This window comes from Mesoplodon bidens, assembly GCF_964165515.1.
Source record: "Mesoplodon bidens genome assembly, chromosome: 7".
NCBI lineage: Eukaryota > Metazoa > Chordata > Mammalia > Artiodactyla > Ziphiidae > Mesoplodon > Mesoplodon bidens.
Genome location: NC_138164.1, coordinates 59,608,818 through 59,635,334, shown reverse-complemented (window position 1 = coordinate 59,635,334; position 26,517 = coordinate 59,608,818). Strand labels below are relative to the sequence as shown.

Below are 26,517 nucleotides of genomic sequence, written 5' to 3'. Positions count from 1 at the left end.
CCATGGAGCAGAAAGAGTCTCACAGACGGGGAAACTCTCCCCGCTGTGATTCGCCCAAGTTCTCTCAGGAAGATAACGGGGAGTAGAACCTAGAACGTGGCCTCCAGAAGACCAGGCCAGCACCTCTCTGCAGAACCTAAGTCCCGTTTTTAGAAAAGAAGGAATCGGGGGCCTGGATTCTTATCCCTGCTCTGCTGTGTGACCCTGGTCCCTCTGGCCCTCAGTCCATACGCACAGCAAGGGCGACACTTGACATTAGGGAACAAACTCAGGCAGGCAGCCCCTGTGTACTGAACACCTGAGGAGCAACTATTGAAAACCTGGAGAGAACCGGAAGCTCAGAGCGGTTTTTTTTTAAATACATCTTTGTTGGAGTCTAATTGCTTCCCAATACCGTGTTAGATTCTGTCGCACAACAAAGCGAATCAGCCATATGCATACACATGTCCCCGTATCAGAGCGGTTTTAAGCACAGGGTTCTATCCCTGCCCCCTCTGCTGCCCGGGACTGCAAAGACTAGAGGTACAGCCTTCCCAGCTGGCACCCCTCTGAGCTCTTCCCCTGCGTGGCCTTTGCCAACCCTTTCCCCCGCACTTGCCTCATTCCCTGGAATGCCCAGCCTGCCTCTGGCCTTCCAGACTTCCTCCTCCAGGAAGCATCCCCTCCAAGTCAGTTACGGTGTGCGTGTGCTCCGAGTGAGGCAGGCATCTGCTAGCAGAGCTGCCCCAGGAAGGAAGGAGGCTTAAGGGGAGTGAAGGGGTCACTGTCCCAGGAGGTGAGTCATATAACTTCCTGAGCTCCTTTTCTGCATTCTCTAAGCAGTCTTCGCTGCAGGCCTGTGAGGCACTTGCCCCAGATGATGTAGCTGGTTTAACAGCCTCCCAGGATTCAAGTTCACCTCCCTCCTGCGGCCCTGCATGTCCCTCAGTTCAAAGGACACTAACCCCCCCCGGCTCAGGCCTAGGCACCCAGGGGCAGAATGGAAAAAGAGAAGTAGGGAGGGATTTAGACAGAAAGCTAGAATCACCTACCCGATGGAGGCAGTGGCCACACTGCTGGAGCACGGCGGGTAATGCACTGCAGCTCTGCCTAATTGGGAGCCCAGATTCTCTGACATTTTGTTTAAAAAAAAAAAAAACAGTATGACAAGAGTCACAATCCTGCTGTGCCAACTGTGAGGATCTTATATCACTTACCCTCTCTGAGCCTCAATTTTCTCATCTGTGAGAGACCTACATCACAAGGTGGTTGGGAGGAACAAGATACTGGATAGAAAGCACAGAGCACAGGGCCTGACGCAGCTCAGTGACGGTGGCTACTGGAAGCTTTGGTCTTTCTGGCCGTGAATCCCAGGAGGCGGGAGAATGGCCTTGGCAGACCTAGGCAGCTGGTGACTCCTGGTGGCCACTGGGAGCCAGGGCATGAGGGCCAGACCTTCAGCAGTCTGAGATTCAAAAGATACTGGACTCCTAGTCTTTTTTTTTTTTTTTTTGCGGTACGTGGGCCTCTCACTGTTGTGGCCTCTCCCATCGCGGAGCACAGGCTCCGGACACGCAGGCCCAGCGGCCATGGCTCACGGGCCCAGCCACTCCATGGCATGTGGGATCTTCCCGGGCCGGGGCACGAACCCGCATCCCCTGCATCGGCAGGCGGACTCTCAACCACTGTGCCACCAGGGAAGCCCCTAGAGTCTTTGACTGTTAGACTTGCTGAGTCCTCAAATAAGAGAATTTAGTCACTTATGAACATTTCCTGAGGCTTTGTTTGTGGCTCTGAGGCCTGATCCCAGGGAATACTTTGCTCCCATCCTGGCCTCTCCCAAGAGCTTCCTGACTGAGAGGGAGGGAGGCAGACACAAAAGGGGGGAGGGCGCATAGAGATGGAGGAGGCTCCTAGCCAGCCTGGCAGGTGAGGAGAGGCTCTCAGTGAGGGGATCCTGAAGGACAAATTTGAATTAGGAGCTGGGAGGGAAGAACATTCTGGGCAGAGAGAAAATCACACCCAAGACACATTCAGAGTAGCAACAGAGTGAAGATGCAGCTGAGGCCAGCAGGGCCACATCCTGAGGGTAAGGAGTTTCTTTGCAGGCAGTGCAGAACTTCAAACGGTTGGACGTATGACCACAACACGTTAGAAAGTCACTCTGGCCGTGGCAAGGAGGGGACTAGGTGGAGACAGCAGGTCGAGGACAAGGTGGCCTGCAGTGGCAGCAGGAATGGAAAGGAGTGTTAGACGCAACAGCCCCACACCTTGGTGCCCAAGAAGTGGGGTGTGAGGGGAAGAGACGCTTATGACAGGGATAGATGATGCCTAGGAGGCAGCTGGGTATGTCACCCAGAGCTCAGGGGACAGCTGGGCCAAGGGCAGTGAGTGAGCTGGGGTCGGCAGAGTGTAGCTTTGAGTATTTAGCCAACACTTACACAGCCTTTGTCATGTGCCAGGAACTTTACAAATACTAATGCATCGAGTCCTTAACAACAGTCTTTGAGGTAGATACTACTGTTTTCCCATTTTACACAGGAGCAAACTATGGCACAAAGACATTAAGTAACTTGCTCAAAATCATTCTGCTACTAAATAGCAGAGCAGAGATTCAAACCCAGACAGTCTAGCTGCAGAGTCCTGGCTCTTAGCTCTCTCCTGCCCATCCTGGAAATAGTTTGCAAAACCCTGGGACTCAGGAGAGACACTGTAAGGTAATAAAGGAGGCTGAGAGTTCTAGAGTAAAGCCTTGAATCTCAACTGAGCGGACCCCCCGAGGTCAGCCCCTATCACTCAGGGACGGAAGTCCCCTTCAATGCCTGGTGACTGGCAATGGCCATCCCACTGACCCTCCTCCACGCCCCAGATTGGGGAAGGAAATGGAGTGCCCAGGTTCCACCCTACTGGGTCTGCCATGTACTCCAGATGCTTGTTGTGTGGATTAAATCTGATGCTGATGTAAGCGAGGCCCAGGCCCAGCCCACGGACGTCCTCCCCGACACACAAGCGCTCTGCCTCTGGGGCAAGAACGTGGCCCCAGTCTAAAGGCAGGCCTGTTGCACCAAGTACCTGACATCACTCTGGTTTTTCAGGATCCTTTCCACAGGGCCCCTCTCGGCTGTCTCCCCTGCTCCCTCCTCAGAATTCACATGGCCCCTCCTCAGCCTCGGTCTACCCTGGGTGCCTGAAACAGAAGGGCCCAAGGACCAGGACCAGCTTAGACCGAGGGTGAAATTTCCACTGCTCCAAAAGCCACTGCCCTTTGCTGCCTCTGGGCCGTTCTTCATGCTGTCAGCACAGAAGGCGGGCCAGCTCTGCCCAGCTCTGCGCGGGAGGAGGAAAGGGAGCCAAGCCTGGGTCTCCTTGAGCCTCCACCCAAAGGCTTCCCTATTCCCCGAATGCTGCAAAGAGGCAAGCAGACACCAGTTTAAATGTAAATTTTTTCCACTTTTGCCAGAGAAAGTGAGGAAACGGAGATAAAAAACAAAACAATACAGTAATCCCCCCCAACCCACACTTTGTTTTTAAACAAATAGGCCAGGTCCTGCCAGGCCTTCTTACCCACTAAATGCCACCCCCATCCCTGCACCCCTACTGGCCCTGGAGCCTCTGGGGCATGGGAAGCTGTCCTCCAGCTTCAGGCTTTGGACTGAGCTCCAGCTCAGGCAGGGGAGTCGTGGCACTAGTGCCAGAGCACAACCTTCCTGGCCTGGTCCACGCTCACCACGTGGCTCCCAGAGTAGCACCAGGCCACGGCATTGACGGCAGCGCTGAGGAGAGGGAGAGGCAGGCTTCAGGGGGTGTCCGCAGCCGGGCTCTACCCCTCATTACTGGACCTGGGCATTTTGAAGCCCTCTCTGAGCCCATCTGTTCACCTGTAAAATCGGCTCAGAGGGCTATAGTGAGAGCAGACCCAAGTGCACGTGGGAAGACACCTTGTGAACTGTGAAGGGCTCAGGTGGGGGGGCAGGGAATGGAAGGTACGGGACAAGGGCTGGGGGTTCCAGGATGCCCAGCATGTCAGGACCTGGAATCAGCTTAGCAGGAATGGGGCAGGGCGGGGGGTGGGGTACTGGGGCTGGGGTGGGCAGGTGGGTGGGCAGTGGCCGTGCTCACCAATGGGGTCCCCGAAGGCTGCTCTCCAGTTTCCCAGTGTCTACATCCCAGATGTAAAGGGCTCCATCCCAGGAACCTGCCAGTGCGTAGCTTCTGTCTGGGCTGCAGGGGCCACAGCACAGCAAGAGAGAGGAGATTAGAGGTAAGGACACAGACACAGATTGGACATACTCAGGCATGGGTGCTGTGCTCTCATGGACACACCTGAACACAGCTTTGGTCCAGTCAGAACTGCACCTGAAGCCATCAGCCCTGAAAACAGACAGGGTCAGGTCAGAATGGAGGTGGCTCAGCCAGGAACTTAAGGAGCTTCCTCTCTCCGTCAAGGGCTTGGCCACCTAACCAGGCCCTGGTCCAGAGGGGCCTCCAGGGAGGGCCCCCTGCTGACAGGCCTTTTACAGGGGACAAGGCCCAACTGCCACAGCCAAAGCCACAGGATTAGTGGTCACAAGGCAGGTACCTGAACACCTGGCGGATATTGCTGACACGCAGGTCGATGACCTTGAGCGTGTCGTCTCGGGAACAGCTGAGCAGATGCAGCTGGTCGTGGCTGAGGCTCAGGGAGGTGACCCGGCCCTGCACAGGGATGACCTGGGTGCAGCGGGGTCCCCTGAGGAGCAGGGACAAAGACGAGGATGAGGAGCAGTCACCCTGACAAGGCTGTTCCTGACAGACTAACAAAGTCCAGAGGTGCCCCTGGTCTAAGGCCACTAAGGCCAAGGCTGACAACTCATCTCCCCCTGCAGCCAGCCCCTTCCAACGGGAACTTACTAAACCCTTGGGTCACTAAAATAAGTGCTGGGGGCGGGGGCGGGGAAGCAATGAAAGTCTGTCTTTAAATATGTGAAAGAGAGAGCAAAGGGTTTCAAAAGGCAGTCTCTGCAGATGAGTAAGAAGAAGCCTGAGGCAGGCCTGGCACTGGCTCTGGCACTGGTTCCAGCACTGGCTTTTATAAACCATTCAAGGCTAATGCTGGGCTCTCAGGCTCAAAAAACAATATAACTTTTGTTCCTTTTGACTAAACAGTGGTGATTACATGGGAAAAAAGAGATTCTCCATCTTGGTTGGCAAGACCCAGGCAGGGTCCCTTGGTTGGACCGAGGGCCAATAAGAAGGAGGCACAGGTCTCCAAGGGCAGCTGAGCCTTCAAGGGGCCAAGCCCAGCACACAGGCCACCAGAGCCTCGCTTCCCCAAGGTACCCTCAGCAGCTCTATGGCTAGAAAAAAGAAGAGAATACAGGAGCCCTGCCCCCACCTCCACCACCCACAGCCTGCGCCTATCACCTGCTGTCCCAGAACCGGATCTTCTGATCATTGTGACCACTAATGATGACATGGTCCCCACACACCACATCGTTACAGTAGGAAAGGACATTGATGGTCCTGGAACCTAGGGACCGAGGAGTAGAGCCCCAGCCTCAGAGAAGGGTTATCAGAAGCCAACCCACCGCATGTACGGAGAAGCTGAGGCCCGAAGCCCCAGAGGTAAGGCGTCCTCCCAAAACTAGAACCCAGGTCCCCCGTTTCCCAGCCCAAAGCCTGAGGTCACCTAGAAACCAGGGAAAGCATCATCCATGGGGGATAGAAGAGGGGCCTTGGGAGGTTCCATCCCAAATGCCTGTAAATCTTGGAGCCACTCCCAGAGAGCAGGCTGAGGTCCCCCATAGCCTGGCAGGGTCCTGGCGGTTGGGAAAGGGGAGGGTTGGGCCTCACAGTAGGCTCGGCCGAGGTCCCACTCCTTCACTGTCCGGTCCCGGCTCCCGGTCACCGCCTGATGCATCGTTAGCTTGAATTTGGCAGCCGTCACCTTGTCTGTGTGTCCAGATAGTGTCTCCTGCCACCATCCCAGATATGTATCAAGGGTACGGCCAAGACGCCATAACAAACTCCTCCAGGCCCAAGGCATGACCCCTGACCCCCAGGCTGCCTCCCCAATCAGGCCTCACCTTGGACTGTGCCTCCCCAACCTTCCAGAGCTGGGCGGCCTTATTGTAAGTAGCTGCCAGTACCTGGGAGCCCTGGGGAGATGGGAGAAGAAAGGATAGGTCCTGAACCTGGGCCTGGCCAGAGGCAACTGCAGGCCAGAGAGCTGGGGCCAGGGCTGCCTCAGAGCTTCCCCCAGCCCAGGTCACCCAGGTAGGCAGAGGAGAATCGAGACCCAGGGAGGAGGATTGTGTAGGAGCTCTAAGATAACTGTGATGTTCCCTCAGGCCCCAAAGCCCCCACCTGCCCAGTGTGGAGACTGGGGGAGGAACATCCTATCCCCCAGGTCCTCTCACCGAGGGGTCGAAGTCCACACTGGTGATGCTGCCGCCAGCTCCTTCAAGAGTCTGGTTGGCCTCCAGGCGCCCTGGGGGGACCAGGAGAAGGGACAAGTGAAATGAAGTCACTAATCTCACGAAACAGAGAAGCCTGGACTGTGAGTGGGAAGATGAATCTCTCCTAAATTAGAGGACAGAAGTGCTGGGCCTGTTCGTGGGGGAGCGGCCAGGGTTGGGGGGCGGTGTCTAGCTGGAGGCTGCACCTCCCTGAGCTGCCAGCAGAGGGCCCCGGGGGGCTGCAGGTCATCTCGCGGATGTCTGGAAAAGACCAGAGAGAAGGGACTGTCCCTAGGTCACACGGCAAGCCAGAGCCAGGCCAGCTGGAGACTCACCTCCTCCAGGAAGCCTCTGGGAGCCAGCTCTCACTCCCCAGCATACCCCCCACCACTGCAGAACACAGAGTAGATAGCTAACATTTGTCTCACAACTGAGTTCTGAGAGCTCAGTGACACTAGAAGAGGAGGTGGCCTGGTGGACCCAAGGGACCTGCTCCTCAAGGGCCTGTCCCTGTAGAACCTCATGACATGGTACCTCCACCACCCCAACAGGGACCATCTGAGTTTAGCCCTCCCCACCCTGCAGGCCTCGGCTTCAGGAAGTGGGAGGCTCTGCCCTTCTTAGGAGCAGTGAACCCAGAACTCTGGCCGCTGCCCACAAGAATGTCCCAGGTGAGGACACACAAAAGAGACTCAAGACCCTTCCCACCAAGGAGCAAGCTGAAGGTGAGGTCTGGAGAGAAAGGATTAGGCTGGCCTGTGGGCAGGGACCCTCACCTCCCACGACATTCCAGAGGAGGATGAGGCGGTCAGCCCCTCCGGTGGCCAGGAGGCTGCTGTTGGGGCCAAAACGAACAGCATTGACCTCGGAGAGGTGCGCATCCTGTGGGGAAAAGGGGAGGTCGGTGCCCCTGGTCCTCGCCACACACGCCTCTCTGCTCACGCTCACAGCTCTCTGTCACGCATCCTTGCACACATCAGGTCTCTGTTCAAACACTGAGTTTCAAACTTAGCCCCACCAGGGCTTATCACCTCTGACTGGACCCCTGCAGCAGCCTCCCGCCATGTTCCCAATACTCCACTACCTGGCCTCCTGGTCTCCCGGCCTCCTGTCTCTCCCTCTCATTATAAAACGCCGAAGGGCTCCCACCACAAGCTGTGGGAGGAAAACTCCTGCTCCCAGTGAGGGGCCCATCCTTGCTTCCCCAGCCTCCTTGGACCACTCCTGGGACCTGCACTCCCATATCGTACCCCATGCACTTGGCCCAGCTCCTCCTTACCAGCACATCCTGAGCTCGGGTGGGAAGTCGGGCGGCCACGCACACAGGGATGCTCTGGTATCGCTGCTCAGGGGCTCCCCCAATTGAGTGGCCTCTCCTCTTCTTGAAACTGCAGGAGGGGGTCAGGAGGGCATTCAGCAAGGCCTTCTGACATGGGAGCCTCAAGCTCTCCTGAAGCAACAACAACAGGAAGCAGACACGGAAGGCAGCAGAACGTGGCCAGGAGGTGCAGCAGGCGCGGTCCCCACCAGCCTCTGACCCCAGGGGTCAGTGTGGTGACAGTAGGGGCACCAAGACAGGCACAGAGGCAGGGCAGGGTTGGTGGATGCAGAGAAACCTCGGAGCAGGGTTTCAGTCCTGGCCTGGCCACTGCTTGGCACTGCGACCCTGAACAAATCCCTGACATTTCTGAGCCTCCGTTTCCCAAATGAGTAGTAGCTCCTTTCTGGCCTCAGGCTGGAGCTCTTGGTCCCCTGTGACGACCCAGGATGAGGGACAGAGCCTGGAAGATAGCCAGGCAGGGGCTGGGAATGAGGCCATGCACCCAGCTCCTGCCTCTAGGACTCAGCAGAGACTCACACACAGAGTGCTGGGCAACGTACGGAAGGACACACTGAGACACATACACAGCCCAAGCCTGGGCTCCAGGAGCCTGACACACGCATCCAAGGGGCCCAACACCTTCACACACATGTCGGTGCACACACACACTTACTCCAGAAGCCCCTTCACCACATCCACACAGCGGGACAACGTCAGGGAGGTGGCGGAGGCAGACCTGGGGCAGAATCGAGAGAGATGTGCTAAGGGACTGGCCGGTGGGTGTGCAGACAGTAGTCATTCATCCCTACACTCTTGAGCCAGGACAAGAACTTTGCTCCTCCAAGGCCAGGAGAGCACGATGACCCAGAGGAGTCCCAGGAAGGTGGAGGAAGGGAGGGATTTGGAATGAAGTCTCCCAGTTTCACCATGATGGTTAAGACCTGCCTCACCACCCAAGTGCCCCCCAACAAAATTTCATGGGAGGCTGAGCTGGGGCCTATGGATGGGGGTGAAGGTGCTCCCAGGCTGAGAAAGCACAAGGCTGGGAGCAGGGGGCTGAGAAACCTAGATCCCAAAAATACCCAGGAGAGCATGTGTCCTGAGGTGACCTGGCCCGCCAGGGCTAAGGCTTTGAGGACTGCATCTCATGCCCCTCCCCAGGGTTCTTTCACTACCCTGAGGCCTGGACACCAGCGACCTGCAAGAGAGGGCTGGAGGGGCTTCCCTGGTGGCGCAGTGGTTAAGAATCCGCCTGCCAATGCAGGGGACACGGGTTCAAGCCCTAGTCTGGGAAGACCCCACATGCTGTGGAGCAACTAAGCCTCTGCGCCACAACTACTGAGCCTGCGCTCTAGAGCTCACGAGCCACAACTACAGAGCCCATGTACCACAACTACTGAAGCCCGCGTGCCTGGAGCCCGGGCTCCGCAACGAGAAGCCGCCGCAATGAGAAGCCCGCGCACCGCAACGAAGAGTAGCCCCCACTCGCCGCAACTAGAGAAAACCCGCGTGCAGCAACGAAGACCCAATGCGGCCAAAAATAAATAAATATTTAAAATTTTTTTAAAAATAATAAATAAATAAAAAAGAAAGGGCTGGAGGAGAGCTTACAGGCTGGGGAATGGGGGGAGAGCAGTCTCAACGCCAGGCAAATCAAGACAGATGGGGGAAAGTGGGAGTGAGGGGCATCCAAGGACTGAAGCCCCAATCAGGTCCCACCCATATGAGCTCACATCTACACATGCTTCACAGGCATTCAGGTACGCTTACCTAAGCTTGTACACACATATGCTCTGATGTCCCTGTGTATGCACACATGCCTGTGACAGCTGAACCCTGGACCTTGCCAACAGGTTCCCTCCTGGTCACACCCTTTCACCAGCCTGACATCCCACCCCCAGAGCTCTGGTCCTGGGAAGGAGGAAAAAGGGGGTGAGGACAGAGGTTGGGGTCCCGGAAGTGGCACTGACCCCAAGTGGCTCCAGGCACTGGAGGTCAGATCTGTCCTGGGGTTCAAGCTGTACCCCAGTCTCTTCTTAAGCCCCCTCTCAACCCAAGAGCTGGCCCAAGGTCCTAGAGGAAGACTCTGGGATGGGATCCAGCTCAGAGCTGTGGGACAGTGCTCACCTGAAGGGCCTCTTCCATTTCTCACCAGCCTCACTCTCCAGGAACGCTGGCTCAGCTGCCAAAGCCAGAGTGTCTGCTTCCTCTCTGATCCCATCGCCTAATGTGTCTGGGCTCCTGGGGAAGAGAATTAAGCTCAGAATGGCTAAGGGACCAGGCCAGACCCTCCGCACCACGGTGAGGATGTGCAGACCCAGAGATGAGGGTGTCCCTGTGGACGCACGTGTGGCGGGCGCAGGTGCTGGCTCCTACGACCACACGTGTCTGCACGTGTCCTGGGCTCGTTCTGCCTGGGGGCCTCGGCACCGCGGCTGTGCACACTTGCGGTCAGGTGCACCGGTGGCCGCAGGCCGGTGGGGGCGGGGTAGAACCGTAGCGGCCCCGGGACAGGGCACTGCAGAGGTCGCGGGGCAGAGCCCGCGGCGGAGCCTCGGCAGGCAGGTCTCGGCGCATCCTCATTCTTACTCGCTTATGCTCACTGTCCGCTTGGCTGCCTTCTTCAGCTCCTGGGACACCCGCGCCTGCTTGGCCCTGGGACAGAAAAGCCTCCTGAGAGCCGGGTCGCTCCGGTGCCCGGAAGGCGGGGCCGGGCCCCTCCCCCACAGGACACGCCACCGCTCACGTCCCCGAAGGGCGGGCCCAGCGCTCTCACCTCTCGCGGCGCTCGTTGCGCAGGTTGCGCTCGGCTGCGGCGCGCGCCTTGCGCCGCACCAGCCGATCCAGCAGGTCGCGTGCCTCCTCCTCGAGCCTGCGCAGAGCCGCCTCCTGGTGCCCGACGTGCACGCGCAGCGCCTCATAGGCCGCTCGCTGTGCCGCGTTCAGCGCGCGGCGCGCATCCACCTGTCCCGCCTCCTTCTCCCGCGCCTCCTGCAGCTGCGCCACGCGGGCCTCCAGAGCTGCCAGCCTGGAGAACGCGGAGAACCTCCGTCACCGCCCTGGGGGAACTGGTCTCGGAGCTGGGACAAACTTGCCCCTGGCCGGCCGGCTAAGCCACGTCTCCGACCAAGCCTTCGGAGTCCTGCAGTTCCTGGCCTCTGCGACCAGCCACAGGCCTGGGGGGCGTTTGAGGACGTGGGGAAAGCTGTCGGGCCCTTCTGGAGACCCGCGGGGTGACCCTGTCCCCTCCCCCTGGCAGTGATGGCCCCGAGCCTCCCCAAAGTGCGCGGGGGGGACCCCTCTCGCACCGCCCGCGCCTCACCTGCTTTGCCGCTCCTCCAGCTGTGACTCCAGGGTGCCCAGGGCCGAGCTCTTCTCCACCACCTGGTAGGCCATCTGCAGCGGCGGAGGGGCCGGACAGGTAGGCATGGGTGCCTCTGGGCAGGGTCTCCAGCCCCTCCCTGGCCGAGAGGCTGGTAGGACGGGGTCTGCCTCTCTCACCCGCCCCCTAGCTCAAGAGAAAGTTGAGGCGCAGACAGGCACCAGACACAGGAATGCACTGCTGTTTCAGGGATCAACGGAAGGGCCTTAGGCTCTGAAGCCTAACACCCGAGTTTCAATTCTGGCAGCGCCACTTATATTCTCTGTGACCCGGGGTAGTCATTTAACCGCTCTAAACCAGCTGTTTCTTCACCTGTCCAGTGGGAATGGTTGTGCTTACCTCATTGGGTAACACAGAATTACTGTAAGGAACAGTATCTCAAATAATGATGACTGGTTCTATAGCACTTAAGTGTGCTAGGTCTTATTCCGAGCACTCTACAGTATTAACTCTTTTAATCTGGTAGGAACTGCCATTCTCTCCCATTTTACACATGAGGACACTGACACAGAGAGGTTCAGTGTCTTGCCCAAAGTCACACAGCTAAGTGGCAGAACTGAGATCTGAACCCAGGCCACCTAACATGCTCTAAGTAAAGCGCTGGTGTATAGGAAGGGTTCAAGGGATGTGTGTTCTTTTCCCCACCTCTCCAAGCCCTGGCCTACCCAAGTGTAGATCCCAGAGAGCAAGAAGGAGCTCTGAGCAGAGGCACACAGGCTAACAGGAATGGACTGTGGGAGCACCAGGCCCAGACTGAATACCAGAGCTGCCCCCAGCCCCAGAGTGGGGGTGAGCGTCATCTCGTCTGTCCCCCGCCCCACTGAACAGTCCTTCACCCGAGAGCCAAGAGCTGGGGAAACCACAGAGCTGAGGGGTCAGTGGGAGAGACAGATGCTAAGCAAAGCAGTTCCCACCACTGTGGCAAGAGGAATATGAAATAACCAAGGCTGGGGGCTCTTGCTGCTGACCTGTCCCTGTGTTCTTTCTCACATGGGCCTGGTGAGAGATGGGCTGAGGAGCAAGGTTGGTGTCCACCTGCACTGACTCCTGGTGTGAGTGGGCCGGGGTTAGGGACCCTGCACATTCAGGGTCCATAGCTGGCCCAGTTTATAACATTTATAATTCCTTCCACCATTAAACAATCTGATCATCACTTCCACCTCCTCACCTGTCATATACTTTCACTGATGTTTTGGCATTCAGTACTTTTTTGATGCTTTTCAAAATCCAAATAATAGAGATGGAAAACAGATTAGTGGTAAGGAGTTAGGGATGATTGGAGGAGAGGGGCGAGTTGTGACTAAAACAGGGTAGCAAGAGGGAGATCTTTGTGGTGATTAAATAGTGCTGTATCCTGATGGGCATGCCAATCTACACAGGTGACAAAATGACAAAGAACTATATACACTTCATACCAATATCAATTTCCTGGTTGTGTGTACTATAGTTACATAAGATGTAACCAATGGGGGATATTGGGTAAAGGGTGCACAGGACCTCTCTGTACTGTCTTTGCAACTTTCTGTGGATCTATAATTATTTCAGTAAAAAGTTAAAACAACAATAATACATGCTTGTTGTGATATGTGAAACAGTACTAAGAATTAAAGAAAAAGCCCCTCCCCATCCCTTGGCATATCCAATGGGAACTGACTGGTTTGTGTCTGAGGACATGATGAGGAGGGAATGCTGAGGGCGAGGGGTGCATGGAAGTATCCCAGACAAAGGGAACCATGAGCTCAGGGACAAGAGGGTGGCAGGATATGCAACACTGAGGCCGGAGGACTCAACTTGGGAGCCAGGCTAAGGAGCTTTGGAAAGTATGTACCAAACTGATCATGGGGAGAGGTGGTGAAAGGGGCTTCTATTTTTTTTACTCTATGGGCTTCTGTTATCTTGAAATGTTCACAACAAGCATGTATTTGTACATTACTTGTCTTTCTTTTAATGGAGATAATTTTTATTACTAAAATATATCACTCTGGGCTTCCCTGGTGACGCAGTGGTTGAGAGTCTGCCTGCCGATGCAGGGGACACAGGTTCATGCCCCGGTCCGGGAAGATCCCACAGGCCGCGGAGTGGCTGGGCCCGTGAGCCATGGCCGCTGAGCCTGCACGTCCAGAGCCTGCGCTCCACAACAGGAGAGGCCACAACAGTGAGAGGCCCGCGTACCACAAAAAAAATAAATAAATAAATAAATAAATAAATAAAAATATATATATATCACTCTGAGTGCAGAATGGAGAATGGATGGGGGTGCCAAAAGAGGAGTGGTCCAGCGAGGAATGAGAGTAACTTGGACCAGGCAGACAGGACACAAAAAATGGAAGTTGATGGATTTGGAGGCAGGATCCATGAGCTGGTGACTAGCTCAGGATGGAGGGCTGCTAGGGGTTAGAGGTGTCCCTGGGTTTCCAGCCTGGTGACCACCAATGGAGGGGGGTATGATCTATCTCATTTATCACCTAGTCTACAAATATTCATTAGCATGGACTGTGGAGACAGGCCCCAGGGATACAATGGAGGCAAACCAAAGGCATCCCAGTTCTCGGGGTTCTCACAGCCCAGAAGGGGGCTCAGATTTTGAGAATCACCTCTCAAATGTAGAGTTGCAACTACAACGGGCTCTGAGGGAGAGGCTACCACTAGGTTCATAGCCCCAAATACACATTAGTTGAGCAAGGGACTTGGCATGCAGTAACAAGGTAGGTGTTTACTGGCCCATCAGCCTCCTCCAGTGGACTGGAAGCTCCATGGGGCCAGGTCTTGTTTACTGCTACATTGCCTGCCTACGCCTTGGATATAGTGATTGTCAATAAATATTTGTTGAAAGAATGAATGGAGATCACAGGGGATTTGTGCGGGAGAGAGTTCAAATACTGGCTCCAGCTCTCTAAGCCTTCGTTTCCTCTGAAATATAAAGTTGTGGAGGATTAGCTGAAGTAACGCTTAGCCCAGCGTTCTCAACGTGGTGTTGGCCATATAATCACAGGGGCGATGGTGAGTCTGATTTTAGATGTGAAGTCCAAAAAGCAGCTGAGCAAGACAGTCTGGAGCTCATAAGCGAAGGCTGAGCTAGAGATGGGTCTGGGAGTTAGCAAACGAAAGTCCTTGGGAGTCAATTAACCCACCCAAGCTCCAAAGAACACCCACATCTGAAGGGAGGGAAATAAAAAGGAGGGAAAGTAGCCAGAGAAGGAAGTTCAGAAGCAACAGCTACAGAAGTGAGAGGAAAACCAGGAGAGTGTGGTGAAACAGAAGCCAAGAGACACCATGGGGCAGGGGCAGGGGAAGCAGTGTCAGGTGGAGCTAGCACACCCTGCCATGGAGGTGGACCACCTTACTTCTGGTGTGCAAATGTGTATTGAGTGTCACCTGGTACTGGGCCCTGAGGTGTGCAGGGCAAGTGGTGAGCAGAGCAGGCTAGACCATCCAGAAGGGGGAACAGAGGCTGCCTGTTTCCTGCACCCTTCACACTCCTCCCTGAGCTCTCACTGCACTTCCTCCAGCTGCTGTTGGAGCCCACTTCATCCCGGGCTGCCAGGGCCAAGCTAGAGAGCACTGACCCCTGTCTGGCCTCAAGGCGCTGGACTTTGGAATCTCCCTCACTTGCTGGCTCCCTTGGATGACATGTCCCAGCCCCAAAGTCCTGGATCCTGGGCCCACCCCATTCTCTCTCAGACCCCTGCCCAGCCTACCTCTCCACACACCAACCGGAGCCCCTCCTCCTCCTCTTGCCACTTCACCCTCAGAGCTGCTGGTGATGGGACTCTGTCTGAGTCAGGCCCTGACTCCTCCTCCCTGTCAACCAATCAGAGAGTGGTGTTCATTGTCCCTCCATTCACCCAGAGGATACACACGAACAGTTTGAAACCAGAGCCATGAACTTTCTCCTGAGGAAGGTGGGAGCCAGAAAGTCAGTAGAGGAAAGAGCAAGTCTCCAGAAACTAGAGCTGCCCGTGAACCTCTGCTCTTGGATTCCCCCAGGCCTTGAGTTCCCAGGCCAGGACCCCCCTCAAGAAGTACCTCCCAACTCTGAGCCCCAACCCATTCCTGGTTCTCATCTTCGCTCCCTCTTTGGAATAGGTGGCATCGTGCCCTTTCTGTAGGCATCAGGTGAGGAGCAAACAGAAAAAGACAGAGGTGTGGGCGTGGGAGGACAAATGCAGAGAGACGGACATTCTGAGCAGCTGGCCCGGGGGAAGGCTCGAGAGCCAGCCTCCCCCTCCCCTGGGCAGCAGCCAAGGGCCAATGAGGTGCTGGGGAGAGAATGAACCCCACATAGGCGGTGGGAGCAGGGCCCAGGCACAGGAAGCCCATTGTGACCACAAACACAAACACTCACCAGGCGCCCTGGTGGAGAGCCCGAGTGACATCGGTGGGCTCTGGCTGCAGTTTCTCTGAGAACTGGGCCAGCAGCTCCGCTTTCTCTAAGAGACGATTATCTGCGGGTGCAAAAAGGTGAGCCTGGAGCACAGACAGACACTTTCCAGCAGACTCTAGGCATACAAGTTACCTCTCTGGCTGGGAGGGCTGCAGGAGCCGAGGGATGCAGAAGGGGGAGCTACTGGCAGGCTGGGCTCTGCCCTTGCCTGAGGGGTGTCTGTGCAGCTCCATCAGGACCTCCAGCCCTTGCACACCCTCTAAGAGCATAGCCCCCAGGCCCTCCCAGGAGAAGGCTTGCTCTCCCAGGGACAGAGAAGGACGACCACTGCAGGGGAAGGAGATGGCTGGGTACTACCTGCTGAGGTTCTCAAGGGAAGGAAGGGGCCAGGGGTTGATCCCCAGGGTGGGGCCTATCCCCAGATGGCGATTAAACAAACTGAGCTCCACTAGCCTGTGGCCTTTGGCAAGATACTTCCCTTCCAGAGGCTCTTTCTGGGCTAAAAAACAACCCTGACTTCCCCAGCGTTGGTGTAAGGCTCCCCCCAGGCCAGAACAGAAAGTCCTTGAGTTTGGTAGTTTCTACTACAGACCCTGGAATACAGCCTCTCCACCCCCACCCACGGTCACTTCCTCTTTTCTCACCAGGCCCAGGTAGGGTAGAGATGGTAAGCCCAGGCCTAACTCCTCAGCTCCTTTCCCTCTTCTGGTCCCCTACCAGTCCTCTAGGTCACCTAGGTCGGTCACCTAGGTCGCTGGCCTTGTTCTCACACAAAACCCCACCCCAACCCTCAGGGCATTGCTTTGCCCCACCCTCACCCCCAGCAAATCTAAAGAAGATGCCATTTTGTCCAGTTTATGAGTGAGAAATAGGAGGCTTAGGGGTATGACCTGCCCAAGACCACAGAGAAGACCGGACTTCCAGTGTCTCTGAGTTCAGCCCTCCAGGATCACTCCAGTCCCACAGATTTGCAGCTCCCAGGGGATGGGGGTGACTCCCTCAAATTGGACTGTTCCATTGTCCATCAGAGCAGTGGAGAAGTCAGGCTGCCTAGAGGCTGGGGGCTGGCCTCATATACCTGAACGGAGAGGACCTGCAGCCCAGAAGGCTGCAAAGAAATCTCCCAGGACAAGAGCAACAAATTCAGTTGTGGGGCTAGGGGGAGATGGTTAAGCAGCAGCCAAGATTAGGACCAGTGATGGAGCTGGAGGGACTGTGATTAGACTTTTAACCCCAGACATACAATCTCAGATTACCAGAGGTGCTACACACAGGTGCACACCTGTTCATCCTGGCTTGAACTGCCATACCCCTTCCTGACCAGCTCCACAGAAACACTCTGAGAATCTGACTTCCCCAGGCTCAGCCACCTCCCTCCGCAGCCTGGATCCCCCTGCTTCTCCCTCAGGCTGGGGTTGGTTGGGCACAGAGATGCTCCAAAAACCTGAGCCAGGATCACCTATCAGTGGCAGAGCCTCAGACTCTGACCTGCCTCCCTAGAGATTCAGAGTTTAAAGGTAGCTGCTCTGGACAGCCCCGAGATCTTTCACTGTGCTTATGGGGACCAAATGGACTGACCAGGCTCTACCCCGGGGACGGCCCAAGAAGGGTAAGTCTAAAAGACCCTAAAAATCCAACATTCGCTTATGAACCCGTGCATAGGAAGCCCAGCCGGTGGAAGGCAGAGCCAGGCCCAGAGGGGCGAGGAATAGCAGGAGCACTAGGAGGGAGCTCCGTCCAGGAGGGGGCTGAACAGAGCCTGGACGGGAAAGGGCAGGAACGCTGGCTAGTCGGAGATAGCGCGTAAGAGACAGCGAGTCCAGCAGGCCCCAGGCTTCGGAGGCGAAAAGGCGTCGGGGTACTTGGGTCACAGCCGGAGGGGCCAGACAAATCCTTCCCCGCGCCTGAGCCCTATCCCCTCGACGGCCCCAGGACGCACTGCACTCACAGGCCGGCACCAGCTCCAGGAAGAGGGCCTTTTGCGTTCGGTCTCGCTGTCGAAGCTGTCGCACGATGTGGCGTTTCCAGCGGGCGGCGGGGACGCCGGGGTCGCTGGGCCCCGCCATGGCCGCCCTCTCCCGCCTGCACCGCGCGCTCCCCCCGCCCAAGGAGGCGCGTCCGGGCAGGGGCGGGGCTCCAAGGGGACTCCGCGACGTCAGGGGGCGGGCAGCGGCGGGGAATCCCCGGATTGTACTAAGAGTGGTCTTGGGGGGGAGAACGGAACGAAAATGTGGGGGGAACCGCCCCAGGCTCTAGACCACCCGGATCCCACAAAAACTCTCACATGAGTGGGGTCTCCTATTGCTATCGGGGCAGAGAGCGAGGAGCGATATCGGAGCCTCCGTGGCGGCTTCCCCCTCGCCTGTTGGCGCGCTCCGCAGGCGGGGCCTCCGGGGCCTGTGTTCCTTAACCCCACCGCGCCCGGACTGAAGTCAACAGTAACAGACACTCTGGACCAGGCGGCTCTCTAAACCGGGGACCTGGAGACCCCCTCACACCAGGACCCTGCCCTCGAGGCCCTCAAGATCCGTGAGGGGAGGCGACACAGACACAAGGCAGACAATGTATGACAGCGAGATAAGAAAGCACGGAAGAGGAAGGGACTGAAGGGAGGAGGCCCTGCTTTGCGGAGGTGATGGCACTGAGTTGGGTCGTAAGGGATGCAATAGGCATTGGCCAGGAGGAGAGAGAAACGGATTCCAGGCAGCTGGAAGAACAAATGCAGCAGATTCGAGCCTGGAAGGACGGGAGGCAGAACTGCCCTTGTGGGGAGCAAGGTTTTAGGGTCCAGTTCGTCGCAGAAAATTTAGGACCTTGAGAGTAAAGGAGTGCAGCTGATTTCATCCAGCAAAACCCTGGCCTAGAGGGGCAGAAAAGGCTTGCCTGAGATTGCACAGGAGTGGGTGGCTGAGCTGGCCTGCAACCCAGTATCAGCAACCCTGACTCAGGGCTCCACCGATCACTCTATTTGGGCGGCCTCTGGAAGAGCAGCAGCATCTCTTACGGGTACACTTGACAGTGAATCGTGGGTTTGCAGGGAACTGTGACAAAACTGTCTCCAGCAAGACCCCTGTGCAGAGCTTTGCAGACAGGCTGGTGTGAAGAATGAAAGGAGAGATTCACTGGAGCCATACAGGCCATGGAGGTGACGGGTTTGTTGAAATGCAGATGGGGATGGGTCACTGCGGGAGTCCAGCTCCAGCGAGTCCAGGGATACCCAAGGGATGGATAGCGTCGGCGAAGGAAATAATTCTATTACACTTCTTAAAGTATCAGCATCGCATGTTTCTCTCTCTCTTTATTGTTTACAATCACAGGTTTATATATTGTAGTTGACTACATTACCAGGTACGTGACCAAACAATATTAGCACAATCAAACCTCAAAATGTTCTATAAAGATTAAAAAAAAAAAAAATCCCCTAGTTTCTAGATGTCCCAGTAAAATATTTCCCCAAGTTCCCATTAATCACAGGTTATTTCTTAGTAATCAAGCCAAGCAGTTATAGAATTATTTTAATTGTAGAAGTTGGAGCTACTTGTTCCTATTTCTCTTCTTGCATGGGCAACCTTTTACAATGGTTCCACGAAAATATTTACAATATACCCTGCATGCCCTTTCTTGTTGTTTCCTCCAACTGAGACAGTGTTTTCTCCCTATCCTAGCAACCAATTCTGCTCTAGGCATTTGCTTTTCTATAATTAATCTTCCTTTATAATAGAACCATAAATTTCCTGTGTCATCAGAAACTCCGGTCCATGGCCATAACTCCATACTAGAGGGTGTTTTTCATAAAAGCATCCCCTTAGTTCCAGGCTCTTAATTCTTTACCCATTTCCCCAGGGCTTTAGTGGGTACTTTCCATTCCGTGGTAGTTTCAGGAGGGGGAGTCCTTAGAGGAATTTTTCTTTCACGTGGAGCAACATCCCCTCAAAATTGCCCCTATATGTAAATTTATTATCATAAAACATAACAACAGAGCTGTAGTCCACCTTCCTGGCACGGCGCTGCCTTGCAGTTTCGCCTTCCGTTGCTTCATGACTTTGTCATGGTGCAATGGCTCCAGGATGGCTTCCAACATCTCCCCCTTTTTTATTTTTTAAAAGTGCAGTATGTAGCTCCACGGAAAGTTGTTTGATGCTTTTAATAATTATTCTGACGATGACTGGAAGTAAAAATATCAGAATTAGTACAACTACTGCAATGATTCCTCCATTAATGAGCATTGAGAATAAGGTTTTATGTGACACAAATGACTTAATACTTTCAAAAAAATTCTGAGCAGACTGTGCCGGAGATATATCTAAATTTGTATTTCCTATGTCATGAATCTCTTGATGTAATTTAGTAAGGTCTAAACTAACATCCGTTTGGTTCCAAACTCCCATAATATGAGTCTGAATTTGTTCCCAAGAATGATTCATTCACTTTTAGAGGAGTAACACAAATCCATCTATATTTTTTATGACACGTCAAAGCTAATCTTACTTTGAGCGCTGTTAATTCTTGCCCTATGTGTAAAATTGCTTCTTCTAAGGCATCCACCTTTGCTTCTAACTTTCTGTCTATAACTTCCTGAGTAGCCAGAGCTAAAGATACATTTTTTGAAAGCTCATTTACATGTTGAGCTGTATGTACTTGTTGAGCTAAGGAACTTATTGAAAGAGAAAATGTGCTATTACAGCTATAAATGTAGATATTCCTAGAATTAAAGCTGCAACAAATCTCTTTGAACGTAATAAAACTTCAGTTTCATGCAAAACTTGTAAGCCATAATCATCATACCAGGCAGAGGACAATTTTACAGGCAACATAATATATGGTGGTCGTTTAAGAATCATTAAAACTCGTACATTCATAGAGGGATTTATACAACTTGTCAAAATACAATCATAGCAATGTGTCCAAAAAGTAGAATCAGAAGTATTATGATAAATATTTAGATCCACATATTTTGGGGCTACCAAGAATACATAAGGTGCTGACACACAAGCCTGCATAGAATAAATGCCCATATTTTTAGGTCTATGAAGAATAACTGGCGGTGGTGCAGCAATAGCTTTCCAAAGCTGGGTCTGTGCATAATACATATTATCTTGAGCCATAGTTAGGATAGGAGGCACCCATCCTCCAGTGTGCCATCTATTAACACGCATAAAAGCAGGAATAAATGAATTATTCCAATCATAACGTGCATGATGTTGTAAATAAGATCTATAATCCTTAGGTGGATCAGGATTACTCCAGTCATGCACATTTTTTGTGGTATCCTGTATGGGAATATCTATTCTTGAAGAATATATACAATAATTCCATGTAGGAAATCCTGTATTGGTATCTACAGCATCCCAGTTACTATCCAATTGGTCTTCCGGAGATTGTAATATAGATGATTGTACTCCTGTACGAATACCATAAGGAGGATTACAAGGAGGAAATTTTAAAGGATGAGAGGAAGGTTGATTATAAGTTGGATCCTCTCCGGGTGCTAGATAAATCAAAGACCAAAGAAGTCTCTTATTAGATTGACTCGAAGGAGAAGCAGTAAGCTGTCCTTTAAGAAAAACCGGTATACATCCATCCTTACGAGAGGCTACAGAATTATTAATTGATGGAAATATAAAACATATAAGATGGAACCCTGATTTTCCATGAAAAGTAAAATTATTATTTGTTTTAAATTTATTATATGGATAGGAGCTTATGGCTCCTCCCATTAACCTGGGCATAGTAGTAGATACTGGTATATCCTCATTATCCCAGGCTACAGTTTGTAAAATCGGTGGATCAGGGAGATAAGTCCAATAAGAATTACCCAAAGCATTTCCCCTAGTTACCTGGCAGGCCAATATAGCAAGCATAGCAACAAAAAGATTTCCAGGTGTTAAGGTAGCTCCCTGGTCTGTTACCACTTTCTCGGCGTCGTCAGCAAGTCGTTTAATCTGACCCCAAGTTGGTGGATTCGAAGTTCTCGTAGAGATGGCTTGTCTCTTTTGAGGTCTCGGGCGCGGACGCGGCAGACAAAGAATTGGTCTCTCTCCGATGGTGAGGTTTTGTATCTGCTGCAACAGCGGTTTCTATATGAGGAAATAGCTTAACCACATACTGTGAGTCTGAATATAAATTAAAAGTCTGGTTCTGCAGCTCAGCGAAAGCATGTATTATTGCAATTAATTCCGCTTTTTGAGCAGAAGTTTCCTGAGTTTGAATTACCTTTGGAACATTTTTAATAAGTAAAGCAGCTTTTCCATTAGATGATCCATCTGTAAAAACTAAAGCTGCATCTTCTATTGGCTGATCAACATAGCATTTAGGAAATATAACTGGATGTGTAGCAAAAAATTGTAATAGCGGGTGTTTTGGCAAATGAAACAGAATTTGTCCAGTATAAGAACTAAGAGCTATTTGCCAATCTTCATCATTCCGTAATAAAATTTGTAGTTGATCTTTATTATAAGGGATAATTATATTAGTTACATCCTTTCCAAACAATTCCTTACTTCTTTTTCTTCCTTTAGCTATTAAAGTTGCTGTTAACATAGGATAGGAACTAACTATTTTCTTTGAAGTAGCTGGTAAATGGATCCATTCCAAAGGTCCTTCCTGCCAAAGTATACCCGTAGGTGTAACTGGAGTAGGCAAGATTAGCAAACACCATTCTTTTGTGTAATCTATTCTTTGTAAGAAGCAGTTATTTAAAGCAGATTCAATCGACTGTAAAGCCTTTTCTGCTTCAGGAATCATATTTCTAGATGAGGTTGGATCTGAATTTCCTTGTAATATGTTAAATAAAGGCTTCAATTCTGCTGTAGTTATTTTTTTTTTTTTTTTTTTTTTTTTTTTTTTTTTTGCGGTACACGGGCCTCTCACCGTTGTGGCCTCTCCCGTTGCGGAGCACAGGCTCCGGACGCGCAGGCTCCAAGGCCATGGCTCATGGGCCCAGCCGCTCCGCGGCATGTGGGATCTTCCCGGGCCGGGACGCGAACCCGTGTCCCCTGCATCGGCAGGCGGACTCTCAACCACTGTGCCACCAGGGAAGCCTGTAGTTATTTTTAAATAAGGTCTAATCCAATTAATATCTCCCAATAGTTTTTGATAGTCATTTAATGTCCATAAATTATGTTTCCGAAGTTGTAATGGTTGATGTGTCACAGTTTGTGTATGTATTATTCTCCCTAAATAAGTCATAGGTGGTTCAGTTTGAATCTTTTCCGGAGCTATTTGGAGTCCATTTTTTTGCAATGCCTCTGTTAAATGCTGTAAGACTTCTTGTAAATATCCTCTATGTGAATGGGCCAACAATATATCATCCATATGGTGTATCATGTATACTTCCGGATTATTAATTCTTATTTCTGTTATAGCCTTATCCACAAATTTTTGACATAAGGTTGGACTATTTTTCATTCCCTGAGGTAATACTTTGCATTGATATCTTTGATAAGGTTGTTTAAAGTTAGTAGAGGGTACACTAAAAGCAAATCTTTTTCTATCTTGAGGGTCCAAAGGAATAGTAAAAAAGCAATCTTGTAAATCTATAATAATTATAATTTATTGGAACAGCAACAGGAGAGGGCAATCCAGGCTGTAAAGCTCCCATATCTTCCATAGTATTATTAATTGCACTTAGATCTTGTAAGAGTCTCCATTTTCCTGATTTCTTCTTTATTACAAAAACTGGTGTATTCCATGAAGTGTTAGAACTTTCAATATGTCCTGCTTCTAATTGCTGTTGTACCAATTGTCTTGCTGCTGACAATTTTTCCATAGTTAACGGCCATTGTTCTACCCGTACAGGAAGATCTGATTTCCAAGAAATGGGGTCAGCAGCTCGAGCAATGGCCATATTTATAAATTTGGATAACCCAAACCTTGCCTAAATTTATGTTGTTTAGTTAGTATGGGCAACATATCACCTTGTTGTTCCTTACCTAATCCCTTATTGGGATCATATCTCATATTTAACATTTGAGAAGTAACCTTTTCATCTGGGCTATATAATAGCATTCCCATTTGTGCCAATATATCTCTTCCCCAAAGGGTAAATGGCAAAGAAGGTATTATATAAGGACAAAATGTACCTGATTGACCTTCCTCATTGGTCCAATGCAATATTTGTGAGCTTTTTGCTACAGATGGAGCTATCCCCAAACCTGTAAGCTCATTATGAGTACTTTTAGTTGGCCAGGCTGGAGGCCAATCCTTACCAGCCACACAGGACACATCTGCTCCAGTATCCAATAATCCTATAATCTCTTTTCCATTAACCCTTAGTGCTTTTGTAGGTCTAGACTGGGTAATTTCCTGTACCCAAAAAGCCATATCACTAGATCCAAAACCTCCTTCATTTCTAGGTTTATCAATTACGGATTGCCCCGTCTGATAATATGGGAGCAAAAGCAATTGAGCTATTCTTTGACCTTTAAATATTTGTTGCGTTTTTGTAGGGGGAGCCACCATAATTTGTAGTTCTCCTGTATAGTCAGAATCTGTAACACCTGGCAAAACTGTTAATCCTGCAAGAGATGATGAACTTCTTCCCAATATGAGACCCAATACACCTTCTGGCAATGGCCCTTTGATTCCAGTAGGAATTTTTATTGGAGGAGCGTCAGGAGTTAATATTGCTGAGGTGGTGGAACACAAGTCCAATCCTGCACTGCCTGGGGTTGCTCTGAAGAGTTCTGAGATGGAACAAAAGGAAGGAAGGGGTTCAGATGTTGGGATGTATTTATTTGTGTTGCCCCTATCATTTTTGGGGCCTGGGGCAGGCCCCCCTGGAAGTTTCCCAAATTCTCTGTGTCAGAATTAGGTGGTAAAAGTTGTCCATTCTTATGAAATTTAGATTTACATTCTTTTGCCCAATGACAACCCTTCTGACACCGTGGACATAAAGTCTTTGGAAGATTGACTTTTGAATTTATAGGTGAAGGAACCGATAGTGGAGGCATGTTAGGTGCTTCTTGTTGGTTATCTGCGTTCTTATAAGGACATGCTCTACTAAAATGACCTGGCTTACCACAGGCATAACAACAATTTTAGGGGGTACCCCCAGCCATAATGACAGGAGCTCCTTTTTTCTTTATTATATTTTGTACATATTGTGGATACATTTCCCCTTTTAATGCAGCTGCTATAGCAACGCCTTGTATAAAGGCAGGTCCTGCATCTGCACATTGTTTAATAAAATCAGTTATATTTCCAGTTTTCCTAATAGGTCTCAATAATGCTTGACGGGTACTGTTTGCATTTTCAAATGCCAATTGCTTAACAAGCATATCAGCTGCCTCTTCATTGGTAATTACTCTCTTTACTGCCTGTATTAATCTTGACACAAAGTCTTCATATGCTTCATCAGCCCTTTGCTTAATTTCCCCCAAGGTAGTTGCTTTCCCAGCCACCAAAGGAAGAGATTTCCAGGCATTAACAGCACAGCTAGTGACCTGCAACAAGACTTCCTTATCTAGGTACATTTGACTTTGTGCAATATCATAATCTCCCTCACCTATTAACATATCCAACAAGATATCAGCTTTCCTTTGTCTTTTATTAATTGCAGTTTGTTTTCTAGCTAAGTCTTCATATTCTGTTCTCCACAACAGATATTGCCCACCTGAGAGACAGACTCGAGCCACTTGGACCCAATCATATGGTGTCATCCATCTGTTAGCAAGAGCATCTAGCAAAGTGAGTGTATAGGGAGCTTATGGTCCATAATCAGCACATGCAGCCTTTAATTCTTTGAGAATCTTATAAGGCAGAGGTTCCCATGTCACCCCATCATCAAAGGCTCCTTCAAAACCTACAGGGAAACAAGCAGCAAATTCTGGATCATCAAGGACCTGCATTCTTCTGGAATGCATCGTTGGCTTAATATTAAATGTATTTTTAATCACTTTGTTAGTTGGAGGAGGTGGAGGTGGTCTCAAAGGCATCTCTTGTTTATAATCTGGTAATGCAGGATAACTAATTTTTGGCAAAGGTGTTTTTATCTCAGAATTAATAACAGGAAAATCCCAAGGATTTGGCTCTCTATGATAAGCAACAGCAGCCTCCTCCAGGTCTTTTTGGTCCTGAGGGGACAACTCATCATCATCATCATCTATTTTACATTTTTCAAATGTAGCTGCCAATACTTTCAATAGTTGTCTCAGGACAACTCATCATCATCATCATCTATTTTACATTTTTCAAACGTAGCTGCCAATACTTTCTCAGGAGGTGGTTTTGGAGGTATTAAGGGAGTACTTTCATTTGGAGGTCCCATTTAAGGTATTCTCTGTCTTGTACTGGATCTAAGGTATCTCTAATGAGATTCCATAGAACAAAAGTATCTACAGGAACCTTTTCAGGACCATGAAGTGAATAATATGTTTTTAATTGATCCCCTACCTTAGCCCATGTATCCAAATTAACTGTACCTTCCTCTGGGAACCATGGACATTGTTCTTGAATAAAGTTTAAAAAGTTAGCTAATTGACTAGTAGTTACCTTAATACCTCTTCCAAATAACATATGTTTAATAATATCAATAAATAATTTTCTCTCTTTAGATTCCTTATGACCCATAGTTAACTTACCTTTTATATTACTTATTAGATTATCCACCCTTCACTTACCTTGCCTATACTCTGTAAGGGGGTCTGCAGCATCCTAGGTGGAAGCCTAGCTATCCCAAACTTACTCTATTTACTTACCCTTCAGGTCCCTGTTTGGGCGCCACTTGCCGGAGTCCAGCTCCAGTGAGTCCAGGGATACCCAAGGGATGGATAGCGTCGGCGAAGGAAATAATTCTATTACACTTCTTAAAGTATCAGCATCGCATGTTTCTCTCTCTCTTTATTGTTTACAATCACAGGTTTATATATTGTAGTTGACTACATTACCAGGTACGTGACCAAACAATATTAGCACAATCAAACCTCAAAATGTTCTATAAAGATTTAAAAAAAAAAAATCCCCTAGTTTCTAGATGTCCCAGTAAAATATTTCCCCAAGTTCCCATTAATCACAG

The 26,517-nt window shown here is 51.2% G+C and overlaps 1 protein-coding gene across 4 annotated transcripts; it reads right to left on the bottom strand.

Annotated features, from left to right (window-relative positions):
* Positions 1 to 3,277: 3,277 nt before the first annotated feature.
* ATG16L2 (autophagy related 16 like 2) lies at positions 3,278 to 17,597 on the bottom strand. 4 transcript variants are annotated; one of them, XM_081240055.1, is made up of 18 exons: positions 17,452 to 17,597; positions 15,465 to 15,564; positions 14,818 to 14,920; positions 11,060 to 11,133; positions 10,514 to 10,765; positions 10,327 to 10,392; positions 9,865 to 9,978; positions 8,411 to 8,473; positions 7,696 to 7,804; positions 7,193 to 7,298; positions 6,378 to 6,448; positions 6,045 to 6,116; positions 5,812 to 5,932; positions 5,383 to 5,488; positions 4,559 to 4,708; positions 4,303 to 4,350; positions 4,099 to 4,200; positions 3,278 to 3,752 (listed from the first exon to the last, which is right to left on the bottom strand). In XM_081240055.1, exons 1-18 carry the CDS (start codon positions 17,567 to 17,569, stop codon positions 3,665 to 3,667), a joined length of 1,863 nt encoding a protein of 620 aa, XP_081096181.1. In that variant the 5' UTR covers positions 17,570 to 17,597; the 3' UTR covers positions 3,278 to 3,664. The 4 variants fall into 4 exon arrangements, with proteins under 4 accessions (XP_081096181.1, XP_081096182.1, XP_081096184.1 ...); XM_081240056.1 differs by lacking the exon at positions 8,411 to 8,473; XM_081240058.1 differs by lacking the exon at positions 14,818 to 14,920 and having other exon boundaries at positions 17,452 to 17,489.
* Positions 17,598 to 26,517: the final 8,920 nt, after the last annotated feature.